The sequence below is a fragment of the Oncorhynchus mykiss genome, chromosome 21, assembly GCF_013265735.2.
Source record: "Oncorhynchus mykiss isolate Arlee chromosome 21, USDA_OmykA_1.1, whole genome shotgun sequence".
NCBI lineage: Eukaryota > Metazoa > Chordata > Actinopteri > Salmoniformes > Salmonidae > Oncorhynchus > Oncorhynchus mykiss.
Window position 1 is genome coordinate 61,808,085 of NC_048585.1, and position 22,473 is coordinate 61,830,557.

Here is a 22,473-nt window from a genome sequence, read left to right on the forward strand (position 1 = left end):
ATAATTTGCAAATAAATTCATTAAAAATCCTACAATGTGATTTTCTGGAATTTTTTTCAAATTTTTGTCTGTCATAGTTGAAGTGTACCTATGATGAAAATGACAGGCCTCTCTCATCTTTTTACGTGGGAGAACTTGCACTATTGGTGGCTGACTAAATACTTTTTGGCCCCACTGTACATGTGTATTCATTGGATTTTTCTATTGAAATAAAACAATATGCTTTTTCAATGGCTCTATTTCCCTGCGCTCAACTAAAATGAGTTTTATTTTTAAATGTTTTATTTATAATTTTAACATAGAACCAACCGGTCATGAAGTGAATCAATATCTTGGTATCAACCATAATGTTTAGTTAAGACTTTTTTTATCAAATCAAATGAGATTTAAATTTAAATTTATTTGAGCCTCTTTTTTTTGTTTGATTTTTCTTGACGACTGGATTTCAGTTTCTGGACTTTTTCTGTACTTTTGTTGTTTTGAAGAGTTGTGTGTTGTCTCAGGTGTACAAAGTTGCTATTCATAGTGTGTGTTTGTGTGTGAGAGAGAAAGAGCCTGTATAGGTGTGTGTTTTTTTTAAGACTGGTCATGTGACGTGTGTGTGTGTTTTAAGATTGGACGTATGTGTGTGTGTGTGTGTGTGTGTGTGTGTCTGTGTGTGTGTTTTAAGACTGGTCGTGTGTGTGTGTGTGTGTGTGTGTGTGTGTGTGTGTGTGTGTGTGTGTGTCTGTGTGTGTGTTTTAAGACTGGTCGTGTGTGTGTGTGTGTGTGTGTGTGTGTGTGTGTGTGTGTGTGTGTGTGTGTGTGTGTGTGTGTGTGTGTGTGTGTGTGTGTGTGTGTGTGTGTGTTTTAAGACTGGTCATGTGTGTGTGTGTGTGTGTGTGTGTCTGTGTGTGTGTTTTAAGACTGGTCGTGTGTGTGTGTGTTTTAAGACTGGTCGTGTGTGTGTGTGTGTGTGTGTGTGTGTGTGTGTAACTGGGCCTAAATAACTGAACTGTTATCAGACCAGTCAAGGTGTTTCAATAAAACTACTGAAAACATTTTGACAAGTATTGAGTTTTATTTGAGTTACTAAAAATCTAAATGTGGAGGCTTGTCTTGTTCTTATTCACTGTGATGTAAGGACCTCTGCTGTACAACACCTGTAATCTCCTTCTCTGACTGTATCACTAAGGCACAGGTAAGTGGATACACAATTAGTAAGGAAGTCCCTTTCAAGACGATTCGATACGTAACTAGATAAATGGTTCTCCGATACGATACAGAAACGATACGTTTTCGTTTGAAAACGTTTCGGGTTTGATTAGAGCAACGAATCGATGTGATTCGATAAACTGACATTTGTCGCGCAAAACATTAATTTCCAAATTTCTAAATTGAAAATCTGCTGCAGATTGAGTTCGTCCGATCTGACGTCCGGTTGGGTTAAATGTGGAAGACACACCTCTCTGAATCAGAGGGGGTTGGGTTAAATGTGGAAGACACACCTCTCTGAATCAGAGGGGGTTGGGTTAAATGTGGAAGACACACCTCTCTGAATCAGAGGGGGGTTGGGTTAAATGTGGAAGACACACCTCTCTGAATCAGAGGGGGTTGGGTTAAATGTGGAAGACACACCTCTCTGAATCAGAGGGGGTTGGGTTAAATGTGGAAGACACACCTCTCTGAATCAGAGGGGGTTGGGTTAAATGTGGAAGACACACCTCTCTGAATCAGAGGGGGTTGGGTTAAATGTGGAAGACACACCTCTCTGAATCAGAGGGGGTTGGGTTAAATGTGGAAGACACACCTCTCTGAATCAGAGGGGGTTGGGTTAAATGTGGAAGACACACCTCTCTGAATCAGAGGGGGTTGGGTTAAATGTGGAAGACACATTTCAGTTGAATTTTTTCCCCCTACTCCTTTTTCATACTTTACACACAATGCCCCCAATAATGACAAAGCAGAAACAGGTTTATAGAAATTTTCGCTAATTTATATATATATTAAAAAAAACACACATTTAAATAAGTATTCAGACCCTTTACTCAGTACTTTGTTGAAGCACCTTTTGTCAGTGACTACAGCCTTGAGTCTTCTTGGGTATGACGCTACAAGCTTGGCACACCTGTTTTTGGGGAGGGGTTAAGGTTAAGAGTTAGGGCTCGGGCTTAGATTTAGGGTTAGGGGAAATAGGATGGAAATCCGCCCTGGCCATAGAGAGGCTTTTATTCTCTATTTTGGTTAGGCCAGGGTGTGACTAGGGTGGGCATTCTATGTTCATTTTCTATGTTTTGTATTTCTGTGTTGTTTGGCCGGGTGTGGTTCTCAATCAGAGGCAGCTGTCATTGTCTCTGAGAACCAGACTTATGTAGCTTATTACCCACGTGTTTTTTTTGGGGGGGGGGGAGGGGTAGTTGTTTTCTGTTTTGTGTTTCTGCACCAGCCAGAACTGTTTCTGTTTCGGTTCCGTTCGTTCTCGTTGTTGTTTTGTTCATCAGTGTTCAGTTCCATTACTAAAAAGCTGCGCTTTAGTCCTCTCCTTCCAACCGCCGTTACAGGAGGACCAGGTAAAAATCTATTTTCCTTCTGTTACAGGAGGACCAGGTAAAAACATATTTTCCTTCTGTTACAGGAGGACCAGGTAAAAATCTATTTTCATTCTGTTACAGGAGGACCAGGTAAAAATCTATTTTCCTTCTGTTACAGGAGGACCAGGTAAAAATCTATTTTCATTCTGTTACAGGAGGACCAGGTAAAAACATATTTTCCATCTGTTACAGGAGGACCAGGTAAAAATCTATTTTCATTCTGTTACAGGAGGACCAGGTAAAAATCTATTTTCCTTCTGTTACAGGAGGACCAGGTAAAAATATATTTTCCTTCTGTTACAGGAGGACCAGGCAAAAATCTATTTTCCTTCTGTTACAGGAGGACCAGGTAAAAATAAATGTTCCTTCTGTTACAGTTCTCGGGCCGACTCTTTTCTCTGTATACATCAATGATGTTGCTCTTGCTGCGGGCGATTCCCTGATCCACCTCTACGCAGACGACACCATTTTATATACTTTCGGCCCGTCATTGGACACTGTGCTATCTAACCTCCAAACAAGCTTCAATGCCATACAACACTCCTTCCGTGGCCTCCGACTGCTCTTAAACGCTAGTAAAACCAAATGCATGCTTTTCAACCGATCGCTGCCTGCACCCGCATCCCCGCCTAGCATCACCACCCTGGATGGTTCCGACCTAGAATATGTGGACATCTATAAGTACCTAGGTGTCTGGCTAGACTGCAAACTCTCCTTCCAGACTCATATCAAACATCTCCAATCGAAAATCAAATCAAGAGTCGGCTTTCTATTCCGCAACAAAGCCTCCTTCACTCACGCCGCCAAGCTTACCCTAGTAAAACTGACTATCCTACCGATCCTCGACTTCGGCGATGTCATCTACAAAATGGCTTCCAACACTCTACTCAGCAAACTGGATGCAGTCTATCACAGTGCCATCCATTTTGTCACTAAAGCACCTTATACCACCCACCACTGCGACTTGTATGCTCTAGTCGGCTGGCCCTCGCTACATATTCGTCGCCAGACCCACTGGCTCCAGGTCATCTACAAGTCCATGCTAGGTAAAGCTCCGCCTTATCTCAGCTCACTGGTCACGATGGCAACACCCACCCGTAGCACGCGCTCCAGCAGGTGTATCTCACTGATCATCCCTAAAGCCAACACCTCATTTGGCCGCCTCTCGTTCCAGTACTCTGCTGCCTGTGACTGGAACGAATTGCAAAAATCGCTGAAGTTGGAGACTTTTATCTCCCTCACCAACTTCAAACATCAGCTATCTGAGCAGCTAACCGATCGCTGCAGCTGTACATAGTCTATTGGTATATAGCCCACCCATTTTCACCTACCTCATCCCATACTGTTTTTATTTATTTATTTTTCTGCTCTTTTGCACACCAATATCTCTACCTGTACATGACCATCTGATCATTTATCACTCCAGTGTTAATCTGCTAAATTGTAATTATTTGCCTACCTTCTCATGCCTTTTGCACACAATGTATATATAGACTCCCCTTTTTTCTACTGTGTTATTGACTTGTTAATTGTTTACTCCATGTGTAACTCTGTGTTGTCTGCTCATACTGCTATGCTTTATCTTGGCCAGGTCGCAGTTGCAAATGAGAACTTGTTCTCAACTAGCCTACCTGGTTAAATAAAGGTGAAATAAAATAAATAAAATACAGGAGGACCAGGTAAAAATCTATTTTCATTCTGTTACAGGAGGACCAGGTAAAAACATATTTTCATTCAGTTACAGGAGGACCAGGTAAAAATCTATTTTCCTTCTGTTACAGGAGGACCAGGTAAAAATCTATTTTCCTTCTGTTACAGGAGGACCAGGTAAAAATCTATTTTCCTTCTGTTACAGGAAGACCAGGTAAAAATCTATTTTCCTTCTGTTACAGGAGGACCAGGTAAACATTTATTTTCCTTCTGTTACAGGAGGACCAGGTAAAAATCTATTTTCCTTCTGTTACAGGAGGACCAGGTAAAAATCTAGTTTCCTTCTGTTACAGGATGACCAGGTAAAAATCTATTTTCCTTCTGTTACAGGAGGACCAGGTAAAAATCTATTTTCATTCTGTTACAGGAGGACCAGGTAAAAACATATTTTCATTCTGTTACAGGAAGACCAGGTAAAAATCTATTTTCCTTCCGTTACAGGAGGACCAGGTAAAAATCTATTTTCATTTCAAAGAGGTGCGATTACGTCAGGAATACCTAAATAAAAAATAAAGTTCACTCCCTAGCCAGCTAGATGCCTTTAGCTATGAGTCATCCATGTTAAGTAATCAGTAGAAGAGGTGCAATAAATCATGAATCCTCACAAAAGGACAAGGTCTGAATGAATCTAAAGAGGCATGTTCTGCCATAAACGAAAACATTGTACTGGTACTTCTGGTATTTACACATTCACAGTGATGCACATCTCTGAAAAGCGGCAGGAGAAACATCGCTAGTTTAACTTGATTTTAATGTCTTGTTTACCTTGTAACTATGGTCACTGTTGCAACGCAGCGACGAACAACAGAGCACAACTAAAGCGCCATAAATATCCTGATTATATGAGTCACACATTGGCCACTAGAGAGCAGCATAGCTCAAGTATTGATCCATTGACTCTTGGTGTGTGTGCGTGTGTGTGTGTGTGTGTGTGTGTGTGTGTGTGTGTGTGTGTGTGTCAAAGAGAGAGATTTCCTTCAGATTACACAGACCCACAAAGAATTTGAAAACAAATCCGATTTTGATAAACTCCCATATCTACTGGGTGAAATTCCACAGTGTTCCATCACAGCAGCAAGATTTGTGACCTGTTGCCACGAGAAAAGGTCAACCAGTGAAGAACAAACACCATTGTAAATACAACCCATATTCATGAAATGTGTCTGTTCCTTTGATACTTCTGTGAGTGTAATGTTTACTGTTGGTTTTTTATTGTTGATTTCACTTTTGTTTATTATCTATTTCACTTGCTTTGGAAATATAAAGATATGTTTCACATGACAATACGCACTTGGAAATGAATTGAATTGAGAGAGAGAGGAGAGAGATTTAAAATATATATATATATATTTCACCTTCATTTAACCAGGTAGGCCAGTTGAGAACAAGTTCTCATTTACAACTGCGACCTGGTCAAGATAAAGCAAAGCAGTTCGACACAAACAACAACACAGAGTTACACATGGAGTAAAACAAACATACAGTCAATAATACAGTAGAAACAAGTCTATATACGATGTGAGCAAATGAGGTGAGAAGGGAGGTAAAGGCAAAAAAAGGCCATGGTTTCCTTTCTTCTCTTCTTTCCTCTCCTCTTTCCTTTCTTCTCTTCTTTTCTCTCCTCTTTCCTTTCCTCTCCTCTTTCCTCTCTCCTTTCCTCTTTCCTCTCCTCTTTCCTCTCGTCTTTCCTTTCCTCTCTTCTTTCCTCTCCTCTTTCCTCTCTTCTTTCCTCTTTCCTTTCCTCTTTCCTTTCCTCTTTCCTCTCTCCTTTCCTCTCCTCTCCTCTTTCCTCTCCTCTTTCCTTTCCTCTCCTCTTTCCTTTCCTCTCCTCTTTCCTTTCCTCTTTCCTTTCCTCTCCTCTTTCCTCTCCACTTTCCTCTACTCTCCACATTCCTCTACTCTCCTCTTTCCTCTCCTCTTTCCTCTCCTCTTTCCTCTCCTCTCTTCTTTCCTCTCCTCTTTCCTCTCTGCTTTCCTCTTTCCTTTCCTCTTTCCTCTCCTCTTTCCTCTCTCCTTTCCACTCCTCTCCTCTTTCCTCTGCTCTTTCCTCTCCTCTTTCCTCTCCTCTTTCCTTTCCTCTCCTCTTTCCTTTCCTCTCCTCTTTCCTTTCCTCTCCTCTTTCCTCTCCTCTTTCCTCTCCACTTTCCTCTCCTCTCCTCTTTTCTCTCCACTTTCCTCTCCTCTCCTCTCCTCTTTCCTCTCCTCTTTCCTCTCCTCTTTCCTTTCCTCTCCTATTTCCTCTCCTCTTTCCTCTCCTCTCCTCTTTCCTCTCCTCTTTCCTTTCCTCTCCTCTTTCCTTTCCTCTTTCCTTTCCTCTCCACTTTCCTCACCAATTTCCTCTCCTCTCCTCTTTCCTTTTTCCTCTCTTCTTTCCTCTCCTCTCCTCTTTCCTCTCCACTTTCCTTTCCTCTCCTCTTTCCTCCCCACTCCTCTTTCCTCTCCACTTTCCTCTCCTCTCCTCTATCCTCTCCTCTTTCCTCTCCTCTCCTCTTTCCTCTCCTCTTTCCTTTCCTCTCTTCTTTCCTATTTCCTCTCCACTTTCCTCTCCTCTCTCCTCTTTCCATTCCTGTCCTCTTTCCTTTCCTCTTTTCTTTCCTCTCTTCTTTCCTCTCTACTTTCCTCTCCTCCTTCCTCTTTCCTCTCCTCTTTTCTCTCTTTCCTCTCCTCTTTCCTCTTTCCTCTCCTATTTCCTCAACTCTTTCCTCGCCGCTTTCCTCTCCTCTCCTCTTTCCTCTTTCCTCTCCTCTTTCCTCTCCTCTTTCCTCTCTTCTTTCCTCTTTCCTTTCCTCTTTCCTCTCCTCTTTCCTCTCTCATTTCCTCTCCTCTCCTCTTTCCTCTCTCCTTTCCTCTCTTCTCCTCTCTCCTCTTTCCTCTCCTCTTTCCTCTCCTCTTTCCTTTCCTCTCTTCTTTCCTCTCCTCTTTCCTCTCTTCTTTCCTCTTTCCTTTCCTCTTTCCTCTCCTCTCCTCTTTCCTCTCCTCTTTCCACTCCTCTTTCCTCTCCTCTTTCCTTTCCTCTCTTCTTTCCTCTCCTCTTTCCTCTCCTCTTTCCTTTCCTCTCTTCTTTCCTCTCCTCTTTCCTCTCTTCTTTCCTTTCCTCTTTCCTCTCCTCTTTCCTCTCTCCTTTCCTCTCCTCTCCTCTTTCCTCTCCTCTTTCCTCTCCTCTTTCCTTTCCTCTCTCCTTTCCTCTCCTCTTTCCTTTCCTCTCTCCTTTCCTCTCCTCTTTCCTCTCCTCTTTCCTTTCCTCTCTTCTTTCCTATTTCCTCTCCACTTTCCTCTCCTCTTTCCTTTCCTCTTCTCTTTCCTCTCTTCTTTCCTATCCTCTTTCCTCTCTTCTATCCTCACCTCTTTCCTCTCTTCTATCCTCTCCTCTTTCCTCTCTTCTATCCTCTCCTCTTTCCTCTCCTCTTTCCTCTCCTCTTTCCTCTTTCCTCTCCTCTTTCCTCTCCTCTTTCCTTTCCTCTTTCCTTTCCTCTTTCCTTTCCTCTTTCCTTTCCTCTCCTCTTTCCTCTCCTCTTTCCTCTCCTCTTTCCTCTTTCCTCTCCTCTTTCCTCTCTTTCCTTTCCTCTCCTCTTTTCTTTCCTCTTTTCTTTCCTCTCCTCTTTCCTCTCCTCTTTCCTCTCCTCTTTCCTCTTTCCTCTCCTATTTCCTCAACTCTTTCCTCTCTTCTTTTCTTTCTTCTTTCCTCTCCTCTTTCCTCTCTTCTATCCTCTCCTCTTTCCTCTTTCCTCTCCTCTTTCCTTTCCTCTCCTCTTTCCTCTCCTCTTTCCTCTCCTCTTTCCTCTCCTCTTTCCTCTCCTCTTTCCTCTCTTCTTTCATTTCCTCTCCTCTCCTCTTTCCTCTCCTCTTCTTACCTCTCTTCTTTTCTTTCCTTTCCTCCTCTCCTTTTTCCTCTCTTCTTTCCTCTCTTCTTTCCTCTCCTCTCCTCTTTCCTCTCCTCTTTCCTCTCCTCTTTCCTCTCCTCATTCCTCTCTTCTTTCCTCTCTTCTTTCCTTTCCTTTCCTCTCCTCTTTCCTTTCCTTTCCTCTTTCCTCTCCTCTTTTCTCTCCTCTTTCCTCTCTTCTTTCCTCTCCTCTTTCCTCTCCTCTTTCCTCTCCTCTTTCCTTTCCTCTTTCCTCTCCTGTTTCCTTTCCTCTCCACTTTCCTCTTTCCTCTCCTCTTTTCTCTCCTCTTTCCTCTCCTCTTTCCTTTCCTATCCTCTTTCCTTTCCTCTCCTCTCTCCTCTCCTCTCTCCTCTCCTCTTTCTCAGAGCGGTACTTTATCCCTCGTTCACATTTTATTTTGTTTCTCATTTCTTGTATGATAAGGTGTTACTTCGTCTTTGGTCTCTCTCTGTGTGTGTGTGTGTGTGTGTGTGTGCATGCCATATCTAGTATTTACGTTGCGATATTGGACTGCGGACACTTTCACCTCAACACACACAGCTCTATGAATTATTTACCTAAAAAAGCAGCATCACACTGAGATCGAAGAAACACACACATGTTTGTTTTACTATCCTTGTGACCAAACATAAAAAATCACATTTTCTCTAACCCTAACCCTAACCCCTAACCCTAACCCTAACCCCTAACGTAACTTTAACCTTAACCACAAAACATTAACATTAACACTCCTAACTCCTAACTCCAATTGTAACCCTAACTCCTAACTCCTAAACCTAACCCTAATTGTAACCCTAACTCCTAACTCCTAAACCTAACCCTAATTGTAACCCTAACTCCTAACTCCTAACTCCTAAACCTAACCCTAATTGTAACCCTAACTCCTAACTCCTAACTCCAATTGTAACCCTAACTCCTAACTCCTAACTCCTAAACCTAACCCTAATTGTAACCCTAACTCTTAACTCCTAACTCCTAAAATATATTTTTCCGTTGTGGGGACCTGCAAAATGAATCCAGTTGTCAGAATTGTACAACCAAACACACACACACATGTGTGAAAACAAATACATTATTCAACACAGAGCAAAGTTGGCAGGAGCCTACACTCATTGTGACACAGACTGGAGGATTGGATGAGGCTCTAATCTATAATGATATTGATATTTTTACATATCCAATATTCATAATTAACTCCTCCTCTTTTCCCTCCGATTCTCTTTCTATTTTTATCTCTCTATTCTCCCTCTCTCTATTCTCTCTATTCTCTCTATTCTCTCTATTCTCCCTATTCTCTCTATTCTCTCTATTCTCCCTATTCTCTCTATTCTCTCTATTCTCCCTATTCTCTCTATTCTCTCTATTCTCCCTATTCTCTCTATTCTCCCTATTCTCTCTATTCTCTCTATTCTCCCTATTCTCTCTATTCTCTCTATTCTCCCTATTCTCTCTATTCTCTCTATTCTCCCTATTCTCTCTATTCTCTCTATTCTCCCTATTCTCTCTATTCTCTCTATTCTCTCTCTCTCTATTCTCTCTCTCTCTATTTTCTCTCTCTCTATTCTCTCTCTCTATTCTCCCTCTCTATTCTCTCTCTCTATTCTCAGTATTCAGGCTAGCGCCACCGAGATAACGGTTTTCAGGCTAGCGCCACCGAGATAACGGTTTTCAGGCTAGCGCCACCGAAATAACGGTTTTCAGGCTAGCGCCACCGAGATAACGGTTTTCAGGAAGTGAGAAGTATACAAGGTGATGTGTGTCCTCTCCCTCTCATGTCCGTCTCTCGGTCATCCTCCTGTCCTCTCCCTCTCCTTCTTACTTTTCTCTCCCTCTCCTCTCTGTCATCCTCCTCTCTCCTGTCCCCCCCCTACCCCTCTTCTCCCACATCAAAGGATTTCAGGTGGAACGCCACACCTCTCCCTGTTTCAGGTGGAAGGCCACACCTCTCCCTGTTTCAGGTGGAAGGCCACACCTCTCACTGTTTCAGGTGGAAGGCCACACCTCTCCCTGTTTCAGGTGGAAGGCCACACCTCTCCCTGTTTCAGGTGGAAGGCCACACCTCTCACTGTTTCAGGTGGAAGGCCACACCTCTCCCTGTTTCAGGTGGAAGGCCACACCTCTCCCTGTTTCAGGTGGAAGGCCACACCTCTCCCTGTTTCAGGTGGAAGGCCACACCTCTCACTGTTTCAGGTGGAAGGCCACACCTCTCACTGTTTCAGGTGGAAGGCCACACCTCTCCCTGTTTCAGGTGGAAGGCCACACCTCTCCCTGTTTCAGGTGGAAGGCCACACCTCTCACTGTTTCAGGTGGAAGGCCACACCTCTCACTGTTTCAGGTGGAAGGCCACACCTCTCCCTGTTTCAGGTGGAAGGCCACACCTCTCACTGAGGTGGGAGACAGAGGAACTAGAATGTATAGTGGTAGAGAGGTGGGAGAAAGAGGAATTAGAATCTAATCAGTGTGTCTGATGAAGAAGAGGACATCCCACAGCCAGGACGACTCTAATCAGCGTGTCTGATGAGGAAGAGGATATCCCACAGCCAGGACGACTCTAATCAGCGTGTCTGATGAAGAAGAGGACATCCCACAGCCAGGACAACTCTAATCAGTGTGTCTGATGAGGAAGAGGACATCCCACTGCCAGGACAACTCTAATCAGCGTGTCTGATGAAGAAGAGGACATCCCACAGCCAGGACAACTCTAATCAGCGTGTCTGATGAAGAAGAAGACATCCCACAGCCAGGACAACTCTAATCAGCGTGTCTGATGAAGAAGAGGACATCCCACAGCCAGGACAACTCTAATCAGCGTGTCTGATGAGGAAGAGGACATCCCACTGCCAGGACAACTCTAATCAGCGTGTCTGATGAAGAAGAGGACATCCCACAGCCAGGACAACTCTAATCAGCGTGTCTGATGAGGAAGAGGATATCCCACAGCCAGGACAACTCTAATCAGCGTGTCTGATGAGGAAGAGGATATCCCACAGCCAGGACAACTCTAATCAGCGTGTCTGATGAAGAAGAGGACATCCCACAGCCAGGACGACTCTAATCAGTGTGTCTGAGGAAGAAGAGGACATCCCACAGCCAGGACAACTCTAATCAGTGTGTCTGATGAAGAAGAGGACATCCCACAGCCAGGACAACTCTAATCAGTGTGTCTGAGGAAGAAGAGGACATCCCACAGCCAGGACAACTCTAATCAGCGTGTCTGATGAAGAAGAGGACATCCCACAGCCAGGACAACTCTAATCAGTGTGTCTGAGGAAGAAGAGGACATCCCACAGCCAGGACGACTATAATCAGCGTGTCTGATGAAGAAGAGGACATCCCACAGCCAGGACAACTCTAATCAGCGTGTCTGTCCAGTGTAGAAACCTCCTGACTCTTCTCCTCTCTCTGCTCTTGGTTTGTTCCATCAAGGTTTATATGAGTTGTAGCAGCAGTAGAGAGGAAGTGTTTGAGTCCAGCACACAGGAAGTGGTAGCAAACTGTTAACAGATTCTTGTTCACAATATTTATTCTCTATCTATGGTCTCTCTCTCTCTCTGTCACGACTTCCTCCGAAGTCGGTCCCTCTCCTTGTTCGGCGGTCGACGTCACCGGCCTCCTGGCCATCATTGATCCATTTTTCATTTTCCATTGGTTTTGTCTTGTCTTCCATCACACCTGGTTCCAATCCCATCAATTACACATTGTGTATTTAACCCTCTGTTTCCCCTCATGTCCTTGTCAGAGATTGTTTGTTTGTATTTTGTTGTTTGTTGTTGGTTCAAGTTATGTTCTGGTAACGGGTTTTAAACTCTCTTATCTTATTTTTGTTTATTGTTTCCAGAGTTTTTTAAATTTTTATTAAACTGCTCCATACTTGTTGACCAAGTTCGCTCTCCTGCGCCTGACCTCCCTGCCGCCAGCACACACCACATTACACTCTGAATTCAATTCAATTCAATTCAAGGGGCTTTATTGACATGGGAAACATGTGTTAACATTGCTAAAGCAAGTGATGTAGATAATATACAAAAGTGAAATGAACAAGAAAAATGAACAATAAACATTACACTCACAGAAGTTCAGAAAGAATAAAGACATTTCAAATGTCATATTATGTCTATAAACAGTGTTGTAACGATGTGCAAATAGTTAAAGTACAAAAGGGAAAATAAATAAACATAAATATGGGTTGTATTTACAATGGTGTTTGTTCTTCACTGGTTAACCTTTTCTCGTGGCAACAGGTCACAAATCTTGCTGCTGTGATGGCACACTGTGGAATTTCACCCAGTAGATATGGGAGTTTATCAAAATTGGGTTTGTTTTCTAATTTTTTGTGGATCTGTGTAATCTGAGGGAAATATGTGTCTCTAATGTGTCTCTAACCCCAGACCTCACAACCATAAAGGGAAATGGGTTCTATAACTGATTCAAGTATTTTTTAGCCAGGTCCTAATTGGGATGTCAAATTTTATCTTCCTTTTAAAGGCATAGAATGCCCTTCTTGCCTTGTCTCTCAGATCGTTCACAGTTTTGTGGAAGTTACCTGTGGCGCTGATGTTTAGGCCAAGGTATGTATAGTTTTTTGTGTGCTCTAGGGCAACAGTGTCTAGATGGAATTTGTATTTGTGGTCCTGGTGACTGGACCTTTCTTGGAACACCATTATTTTGGTCTTACTGAGATTTACTGTCAGGGCCCAGGTCTGACAGAATCTGTGCATAAGATCTAGGTGCTGCTGTAGGCCCTCCTTGGTTGGTGACAGAAGCACCAGATCCACAGCAAACAGCAGACATTTGACTTCGGATTCTAGCAGGGGGAGGCCGGGTGCTGCAGACTTTTCTAGTGCCCGCGCCAATTTGTTGATATATATGTTGAAGAGGGTGGGGCTTAAGCTGCATCCCTGTCTCACCCCACAGCCCTGTGGAAAGAAATGTTTGATTTTTGCCATTTTTAACCACACACTTGTTGTTTGTGTACATGGATTTTATAATGTCGTATGTTTTACCCCCGACACCACTTTCCATCAATTTGTATAGCAGACCCTTGTGCCAACATGAGTCAAAACAAATATGAAATCAACGAAGCATGAGAAGACTTTGCCTTTTGTTTTGGTTGGTTTGTTCATCAATTGGGTTGTGTCGGGTGAATACGTGGTCTGTCATTTGGTAAAAAGCGAATTTGACATTTGCTCAGTACATTGTTTTCACTGAGGAAATGTACGAGTCTGCTGTTAACGATAATGCAGAGAATTTTCCCAGAATGTTTTCTACTTTTGTGGATTGGGGTGATCAGTACTTGGTTCCAAATATTGGGGAAGATGCCAGAGTTAAGGATTATGTTAAAGAGTTTAAGTTTAGCCAATTGGAATTTGTGGTCTGTATTATTTGATCATTTCATTGAGGATACCATCAACACCACAGGCCTTTCTAGGTTGGAGGGTTTTTATTTTGTCCTGTAACTCATTCAAGGTAATTGGAGAATCCAGTGGGTTCTGGAATCCAGTTTGTTCTGGAATCCAGTTTGTTCTGGAATCCAGTGGGTTCTGATAGTCTTTAATAGTAGATTCTAAGAGTTGTATTTGATCATGTATATGTTTTTGCTGTTTGTTCTCTGTTATAGAGTCAAAAAGATTGGAGAAGAGTTTTATCCACACATCTCCATTTTGGATAGATAACTCTTCTTATTGTTGTTTTAGTGTTTTCCAATTTTCACAGAAATGGTTAGATTCTATGGATTCTTCAATTACATTGAGCTGATTTCTGACATGCTGTTCCTTCATTTTCCGTAGTGTATTTCTGTATTGTTTTAGTGATTCACCATAGTGAAGGCGTAGACTCAGGTTTTCTGTTTCTCTATGTTTTTGGTTGGACAGGTTTCTCAATTTCTTTCTTAGATTTTTGCATTCTTCATCAAACCATTTGTCATTGTTGTTAATTTTCTGAAGTTGTCTGCTTGACATTTTTAGATTTGATAGGGAAGCTGAGAGATGAGATATACTGTTTGGGATTTCTACTGGAAAGTTTACACTATTTCTTTCTCTCTATATATCTCTCTCCTTTCCTCATCTCTCATCTCTCTTTCTCTCCTTTCCTCATCTCTCTCCTCTCTCTCTCTCCTTTCCTCATCTATCTCCTCACTTCATGGGTGAGAAATGGGTCATCTAATGAGAATGCATGTGAGACACACATACACACTATTTTCTTATGAGTCATAACATATTAGAATCCATTCTGTTTTTTAGTTTTTTTCTAAATGTTATCTTGGCAAGAGAGAGCTGCACATGTTGACTGAGGACGTTAGAAAAGAGACAGAGAGCTTAAAAATAGCTGTTAAAAATAGCTGGTTGTACATTTAAAGAGAGAACAAAGTGTCACATGGACATTTGGTCATTTGGTCCTCAGGGAGTGTCCTACGTCCCCCTCGGAATGCAAATAGATCTCTGTGAACACACACTGGTGCAATCGTCTGTTACAACATGAAATGTAATTCAAATGACCACTGGACTATTTACGTTGACCTTCTCCTCCATTTGTTTTGTACAAGGCTGCTACTCCATGTTTATTATCTATGCATAGTCACTTCACCTCTACCTACAAATGACCTCTAACCTGTACCCCCGCACACTGACCCTGTACCGTAACACCCTGTATAAAGCCTCCACATTGACTCTGTACCGGTACACCCTGTATATAGCCTCCACATTGACTCTGTACCGGTACATCCTGTATATAGCAACCACATTGACTCTGTACTGGTACACCCTGTATATAGCCTCCACATTGACTCTGTACCGTAACACCCTGTATATAGCCTCCACATTGACTCTGTACCGGTATCCCCTGTATATAGCCTCCACATTGACTCTGTACCGTAATACCCTGTATATAGCCTCCACATTGACTCTGTACCGGTACCCCCTGTATATATCCTCCACATTGACTCTGTACCGGTACATCCTGTATATAGCCTCCACATTGACTCTGTACCGTAATACCCTGTATATAGCCTCCACATTGACTCTGTACCGGTACATCCTGTATATAGCCTCCACATTGACTCTGTACCGGTACCCCCTGTATATAGCCTCCACATTGACTCTGTACCGTAACACCCTGTATATAGCCTCCACATTGACTCTGTACCGGTACCCCCTGTATATAGCCTCCACATTGACTCTGTACCGGTACCCCCTGTATATAGCCTCCACATTGACTCTGTACTGGTACCCCCTGTATATAGCCTCCACATTGACTCTGTACCGTAACACCCTGTATATAGCCTCCACATTGACTCTGTACCGGTACCCCCTGTATATAGCCTCCACATTGACTCTGTACCGGTACCCCCTGTATATAGCCTCCACATTGACTCTGTACCGGTACCCCCTGTATATAGCCTCCACATTGACTCTGTACCGGTACATCCTGTATATAGCCTCCACATTGACTCTGTACCGTAATACCCTGTATATAGCCTCCACATTGACTCTGTACCGTAACACCCTGTATATAGCCTCCACATTGACTCTGTACCGGTACATCCTGTATATAGCCTCCACATTGACTCTGTACCGTAACACCCTGTATATAGCCTCCACATTGACTCTGTACCGGTACCCCCTGTATATAGCCTCCACATTGACTCTGTACCGGTACATCCTGTATATAGCCTCCACATTGACTCTGTACCGTAATACCCTGTATATAGCCTCCACATTGACTCTGTACCGGTACATCCTGTATATAGCCTCCACATTGACTCTGTACCGTAATACCCTGTATATAGCCTCCACATTGACTCTGTACCGGTACATCCTGTATATAGCCTCCACATTGACTCTGTACCGGTACCCCCTGTATATAGCCTCCACATTGACTCTGTACCGGTACCCCCTGTATATAGCCTCCACATTGACTCTGTACCGGTACCCCCTGTATATAGCCTCCACATTGACTCTGTACCGGTACATCCTGTATATAGCCTCCACATTGACTCTGTACCGGTACCCCCTGTATATAGCCTCCACATTGACTCTGTACTGGTACCCCCTGTATATAGCCTCCACATTGACTCTGTACCGTAACACCCTGTATATAGCCTCCACATTGACTCTGTACCGGTACCCCCTGTATATAGCCTCCACATTGACTCTGTACCGGTACATCCTGTATATAGCCTCCACATTGACTCTGTACCGTAATACCCTGTATATAGCCTCCACATTGACTCTGTACCGGTACATCCTGTATATAGCCTCCACATTGACTCTGTACCGTAATACCCTGTATATAGCCTCCACATTGACTCTGTACCGGTACATCCTGTATATAGCCTCCACATTGACTCTGTACCGGTACCCCCTGTATATAGCCTCCACATTGACTCTGTACCGGTACCCCCTGTATATAGCCTCCACATTGACTCTGTACCGGTACCCCCTGTATATAGCCTCCACATTGACTCTGTACCGGTACATCCTGTATATAGCCTCCACATTGACTCTGTACCGTAATACCCTGTATATAGCCTCCACATTGACTCTGTACCGTAACACCCTGTATATAGCCTCCACATTGACTCTGTACCGGTACCCCCTGTATATAGCCTCCACATTGACTCTGTACCGGTACATCCTGTATATAGCCTCCACATTGACTCTGTACCGTAATACCCTGTATAAAGCCTCCACATTGACTCTGTACCGGTACATCCTGTATATAGCCTCCACATTGACTCTGTACCGTAATACCCTGTATATAGCCTCCACATTGACTCTGTACCGGTACATCCTGTATATAGCCTCCACATTGACTCTGTACCGGTACCCCCTGTATATAGCCTCCACATTGACTCTGTACCGGTACCCCCTGTATATAGCCTCCACATTGACTCTGTACCGGTACCCCCTGTATATAGCCTCCACATTGACTCCGTACCGGTACATCCTGTATATAGCCTCCACATTGACTCTGTACCGTAATACCCTGTATATAGCCTCCACATTGACTCTGTACCGGTACATCCTGTATATAGCCTCCACATTGACTCTGTACCAGTACCCCCCTGTATATAGCCTCCACATTGACTCTGTACCGGTACCCCCTGTATATAGCCTCCACATTGACTCTGTACCGGTACCCCCTGTATATAGCCTCCTCATTGACTCTGTACCGGTACATCCTGTATATAGCCTCCACATTGACTCTGTACCGGTACCCCCTGTATATAACATCCACATTGACTCTGTACCGGTACCCGCTGTATTGGTTAAGGGCTTGTCAGTAAGCATTTCAAGGTAAGGTACAACACCTGTTGTATTTGGTGCATGTGAATAATAAAGTTTAATTTGAATAAAGAATAGAAACAGGACACATCTGTACCGGTACATCCTCACACCAATATCTCTATCTCTACCTTTACATAACCATCTGATCATTTATCACTCCAGTGTTAATCTGCATAATTGTAATTATTTGCCTACCTTCTCATGCCTTTTGCACACAATGTATATATAGACTCCCCTTTTTTCTACTGTGTTATTGACTTGTTAATTGTTTACTCCATGTGTAACTCTGTGTTGTCTGTTCACACTGCTATGCCTTATCTTGGCCAGGTCGCAGTTGCAAATGAGAACTTGTTCTCAACTAGCCTACCTGGTTAAATAAAGGTGAAATAAATAAAAAAAAAAAAAAAAATGAAATGCACTGTGTATTTATTCAGCTCGTCTCTTCATTGAATTCTGTGAACACTGATATTCTGTATTATTGGAAAACTACGTGAGGACAAGAGGAAAGAGAACGATTGGAGCAGGTGAGAAGAGAGAGAGAAGCAGGTGAGAAGAGAGAAGCAGGTGAGAAGAGAGAGAAGCAGGTGAGAAGAGAGAGAAGCAGGTGAAAAGAGAGAGAGAAGCAGATGAGAAGAGAGAGAGAAGCAGATGAGAAGAGAGAGAGAAGCAGGTGAGAAGAGAGAGAAGCAGGTTTGAAGATACAGAGAAGCAGGTGAGAAGAGAGAGAGAAGCAGGTGAGAAGAGAGAGCGAAGCAGGTGTGTTATGTCACCACCTGTTTACTCTCCATCCCGTCAGAGAAGTGAGTGACAGAACGACAGAATAAACAAGAGAAGAATGGAGGGATGAGAGAGGAAGAAGAGAGAGAGAGGAAATGTGTGTGTAACTGTGTGTAACTGTGTGTGTGTGTTTGTATGACAGTGTGTGTTTGTGTAACAGTGTGTGTGTGTAACAGTGTGTGTGTGTGTAACAGTGTATGTGTGTGTAACAGAGTGTGTGTGTGTGTGTGTGTAACAGTGTGTGTGTGTGTAACAGTGTGTGTGTGTGTAACAGTGTGTGTGTGTGTAACAGTGTGTGTGTTTGTAACAGTGTGTGTGTGTGTGTGTGTAACAGTGTGTGTGTGTGTGTAACAGTGTGTGTGTGTGTGTAACAGTGTGTTTAACAGTGTGTGTGTGTGTGTGTGTGTAACAGTGTGTGTGTGTGTGTGTGTAACAGTGTGTGTGTGTGTGAGTGTGTGTGTGTGTGTGTGTGTGTGTGTGTGTGTGTGTGTGTGTGTGTGTGTGTGTAACAGTGTGTGTGTGTGTGTGTGTAACAGTGTGTGTGTGTGTGTGTGTGTGTGTGTAACAGTGTGTGTGTGTGTGTAACAGTGTGTGTGTGTGTGTGTAACAGTGTGTGTGTGTGTGTGTGTGTGTAACAGTGTGTGTGTGTGTAACAGTGTGTGTGTGTGTGTGTGTGTAACAGTGTGTGTGTGTGTGTGTAACAGTGTGTGTGTGTGTGTGTGTAACAGTGTGTGTGTGTGTAACAGTGTGTGTGTGTGTAACAGTGTGTGTGTGTGTGTGTGTAACAGTGTGTGTGTGTGTAACAGTGTGTGTGTGTGTGTGTGTGTAACAGTGTGTGTGTGTGTGTGTGTGTGTGTAACAGTGTGTGTGTAACAGTGTGTGTGTGTGTAACAGTGTGTGTGTGTGTAACAGTGTGTGTGTGTGTAACAGTGTGTGTGTGTGTGTGTAACAGTGTGTGTGTGTGTGTGTGTGTAACAGTGTGTGTGTGTGTAACAGTGTGTGTGTGTGTGTGTGTGTGTAACAGTGTGTGTGTGTGTGTGTGTGTGTGTGTAACAGTGTGTGTGTAACAGTGTGTGTGTGTGTAACAGTGTGTGTGTGTGTAACAGTGTGTGTGTGTAACAGTGTGTGTGTGTGTAAAGAAGGCGAGAGAATAAAGTCTGGTATTATAATAATGTATTTGTCGTCAGGTCTCCATACAGTCAAAGAGTAAAACCACTCAAGAGTCTCAAATGGCATTCTACTCCCTACTAGTCACAAACACTATTTACAAGTAGAAGGACCCTTTTCTCCCTGACCGGCGAGTTTATTCAACATGTTGGCGAGACCAAAGTAGAGACGAAAAGGCTTCCGTTTGAGACGGACTGCTAGTTATCCACACGGCTTTTCCTTCATCGTCCTCAATTCAGTCTCTCGACCGTGATACAATTATAGGTAAACAAACTAAACAAACAAAAACAACAACACAACAGTCCTCACTCTATTAGGTCAAGGTCAAGGGGTTAGAGTTCGGGGGGGGTCAGGAACAGAATGGTGGACTAATGTAAGGACCTACATCAATATTTCCCCACAAAACACTTCTGGAGGGGAAGAGCGAAAGAGAGAGAGATAGAAATAGACATATGTAAAGTTGAAGCGATGAAACAACAACATTCCTCTCTTCTCATCAGTCCAAGTTTCAGAAGGAACGAACGAACAGAACACTGATGTCTCACTGATCCAAAATATATATAGATATTTTTTTTACTCTCCTCTAATTGGTTCATCCGTTTATTTCTGAGGTTGTACGATAGTCAGTCATCGGGGATGAGAAAGGGGGCTGTCCAGGAAGTCCACTGTCTAGGTCGTCGTGGCAACGGGCTGGTGTTTTCCCGTGACGGGGTCGGGGTGAGGTCATCAGAACTGACGGTTGGATCTTGGGAATCGTAGGACGGAAGAGTGAGAAAGAGAGAAATATTGGAATAAAATAGTCTTCAGAGTAACAGGTTTAATTTACAGCTACTATAAAGAATACAGCCCATTACAAATATAATACTTACTCCATTCATGAAAAACATTCCGCTCTTCTTCCCTGTCCAAAATGTTACCATCATATTAAATATATCTCGGGGATCATTAACATATTTAACAGTGTTCCATACCTTGACCAATCGGAGTGTCTTGCCCTGGTTTCCACTCAGTTCTTGTTAATCTTCGGATACAACTAAATCTGTGGTCAAGAAGAACCCTCATTAGACTGAATACACCTCGACAACGCATTCACTGTGATCACCTGGTTAAACACCTGGTTAAACACCTGGTTACACACCTGGTTACACACCTGGTTACACACCTGGTTAAACACCTGGTTACACAGCTGGTTACACACCTGGTTAAACACATGTTATACACCTGGTTAAACACCTGGTTACACACCTGGTTACACACCTGGTTACACACCTGGTTAAACACCTGGTTACACACCTGGTTAAACACCTGGTGACACACCTGGTTACACACCTGGTTAAACACCTGGTTAATCAGCTGGTTACACACCTGGTTAAACATCTGGTTACACACCTGGCCACACACCTGGCTAATCAGCTGGTTACACACCTGGTTAAACACCTGGTTAAACACCTGGTTACACACCTGGTTACACATCTGGTTAATCAGCTGGTTACACACCTGGTTAAACACCTGGTTAAGCAGCTGGTTAAACACCTGGTTACACACCTGGTTAAACATCTGGTTACACACCTGGCCACAAACCTGGCCACACACCTGGCTAATCAGCTGGTTACACACCTGGTTACACACCTGGTTACACATCTGGTTAATCAGCTGGTTACACACCTGGTTAAACACCTGGTTAAACAGCTGGTTACACACCTGGTTACACATCTGGTTAATCAGCTGGTTAGACACCTGGTTAAACACCTGGTTAAGCAGCTGGTTAAACACCTGGTTACACACCTGGTTAAACACCTGGTTAAACACCTGGCCACACACCTGGTTACACACCTTGTTAAACACCTGGCCACACACCTGGTTACACACCTTGTTAAACACCTGGCCACACACCTGGTTACACACCTGGTTAAACACCTGGTTAAACACCTGGCCACACACCTGGTTACACACCTTGTTAAACACCTGGCCACACACCTGGTTACACACCTTGTTAAACACCTGGCCACACACCTGGTTACACACCTGGTTAAACACCTGGTTAAACACCTGGCCACACACCTGGTTACACACCTTGTTAAACACCTGGCCACACACCTGGCCACACACCTGGTTACACACCTGGTTAAACACCTGGTTAAACACCTGGCCACACACCTGGTTACACACCTTGTTAAACACCTGGCCACACACCTGGTTACACACCTTGTTAAACACCTGGCCACACACCTTGTTAAACACCTGGCCACACACCTGGTTACACACCTTGTTAAACACCTGCCCACACACCTGGTTACACACCTGGCCACATAGCTGGCCACATAGCTGGCCACACACCTGGCCACATAGCTGGTTAAACACCTGGTTACACACCTTGCCACATAGCTGGTTAAACACCTGGTTAAACATCTGGTTACACACCTGGTTACACACCTTGCCACATAGCTGGTTAAACACCTGGTTAAACACATGGTTACACACCTTGCCACATAGCTGGTTACACACCTGGCCACATAGCTGGTTACACACCTGGCCACATAGCTGGTTACACACCTGGCCACATAGCTGGTTACACACCTGGTTACACACCTGGCCACATAGCTGGTTACACACCTGGCCACATAGCTGGTTACACACCTGGTTACACACCTGGTTACACACCTGGCCACATTGCTGGTTACACAGCTGGTTACACAGCTGATTACACAGCTGGTTACACACCTGAGATATGTATAATACCATTCTAACACATGTGGACATCACCAGGATAAGAGGAATAGGAAGGAGGAGTCTCACCGTTGCTGCCGGTGTGTAGCGTGTCGGGAAGAGAGGGGGAGGAAAACAAGGAGGAGTGTTTGAGAGAATGCTCCAACGTCTCCCTCCGTTTGGACTCAAACTCCAACGCTTCCTGAAGCTTCCTCTTGGCTTTCTTCTCTTTCTTTAAGCGCTTCTGAATGGAGGCTGAGAGAGGGGGATGAGGGAGAGAGAGAGGGATGAGGGAGAGAGAGAGAGAGAGGGATGAGGGAGAGAGAGGGATGAGGGAGAGAGAGAGAGAGAGGGATGAGGGAGAGAGAGAGAGGGGGA

General features: G+C 43.8%; 1 protein-coding gene across 5 annotated transcripts in view; it reads right to left on the reverse strand.

Annotated features, from left to right (window-relative positions):
- Positions 1-19,380: 19,380 nt before the first annotated feature.
- The window catches only part of LOC110532858 (dachshund homolog 2-like), a 74,335-nt gene continuing 71,242 nt past the window's right edge, over positions 19,381-22,473 (reverse strand). For 3 of the 5 annotated variants that reach the window (XM_036958346.1, XM_036958343.1, XM_036958342.1), the window contains one exon: positions 22,080-22,350. In XM_036958346.1, coding sequence (XP_036814241.1) covers positions 22,133-22,350 — 218 coding nt within the window. In that variant the 3' untranslated portion in view covers positions 22,080-22,132. Of the gene's footprint in view, positions 20,135-20,360; positions 20,429-22,079; positions 22,351-22,473 lie in introns of those variants that run through there. The other 2 variants (XM_036958345.1, XM_036958344.1) reach the window with 1 other exon arrangement.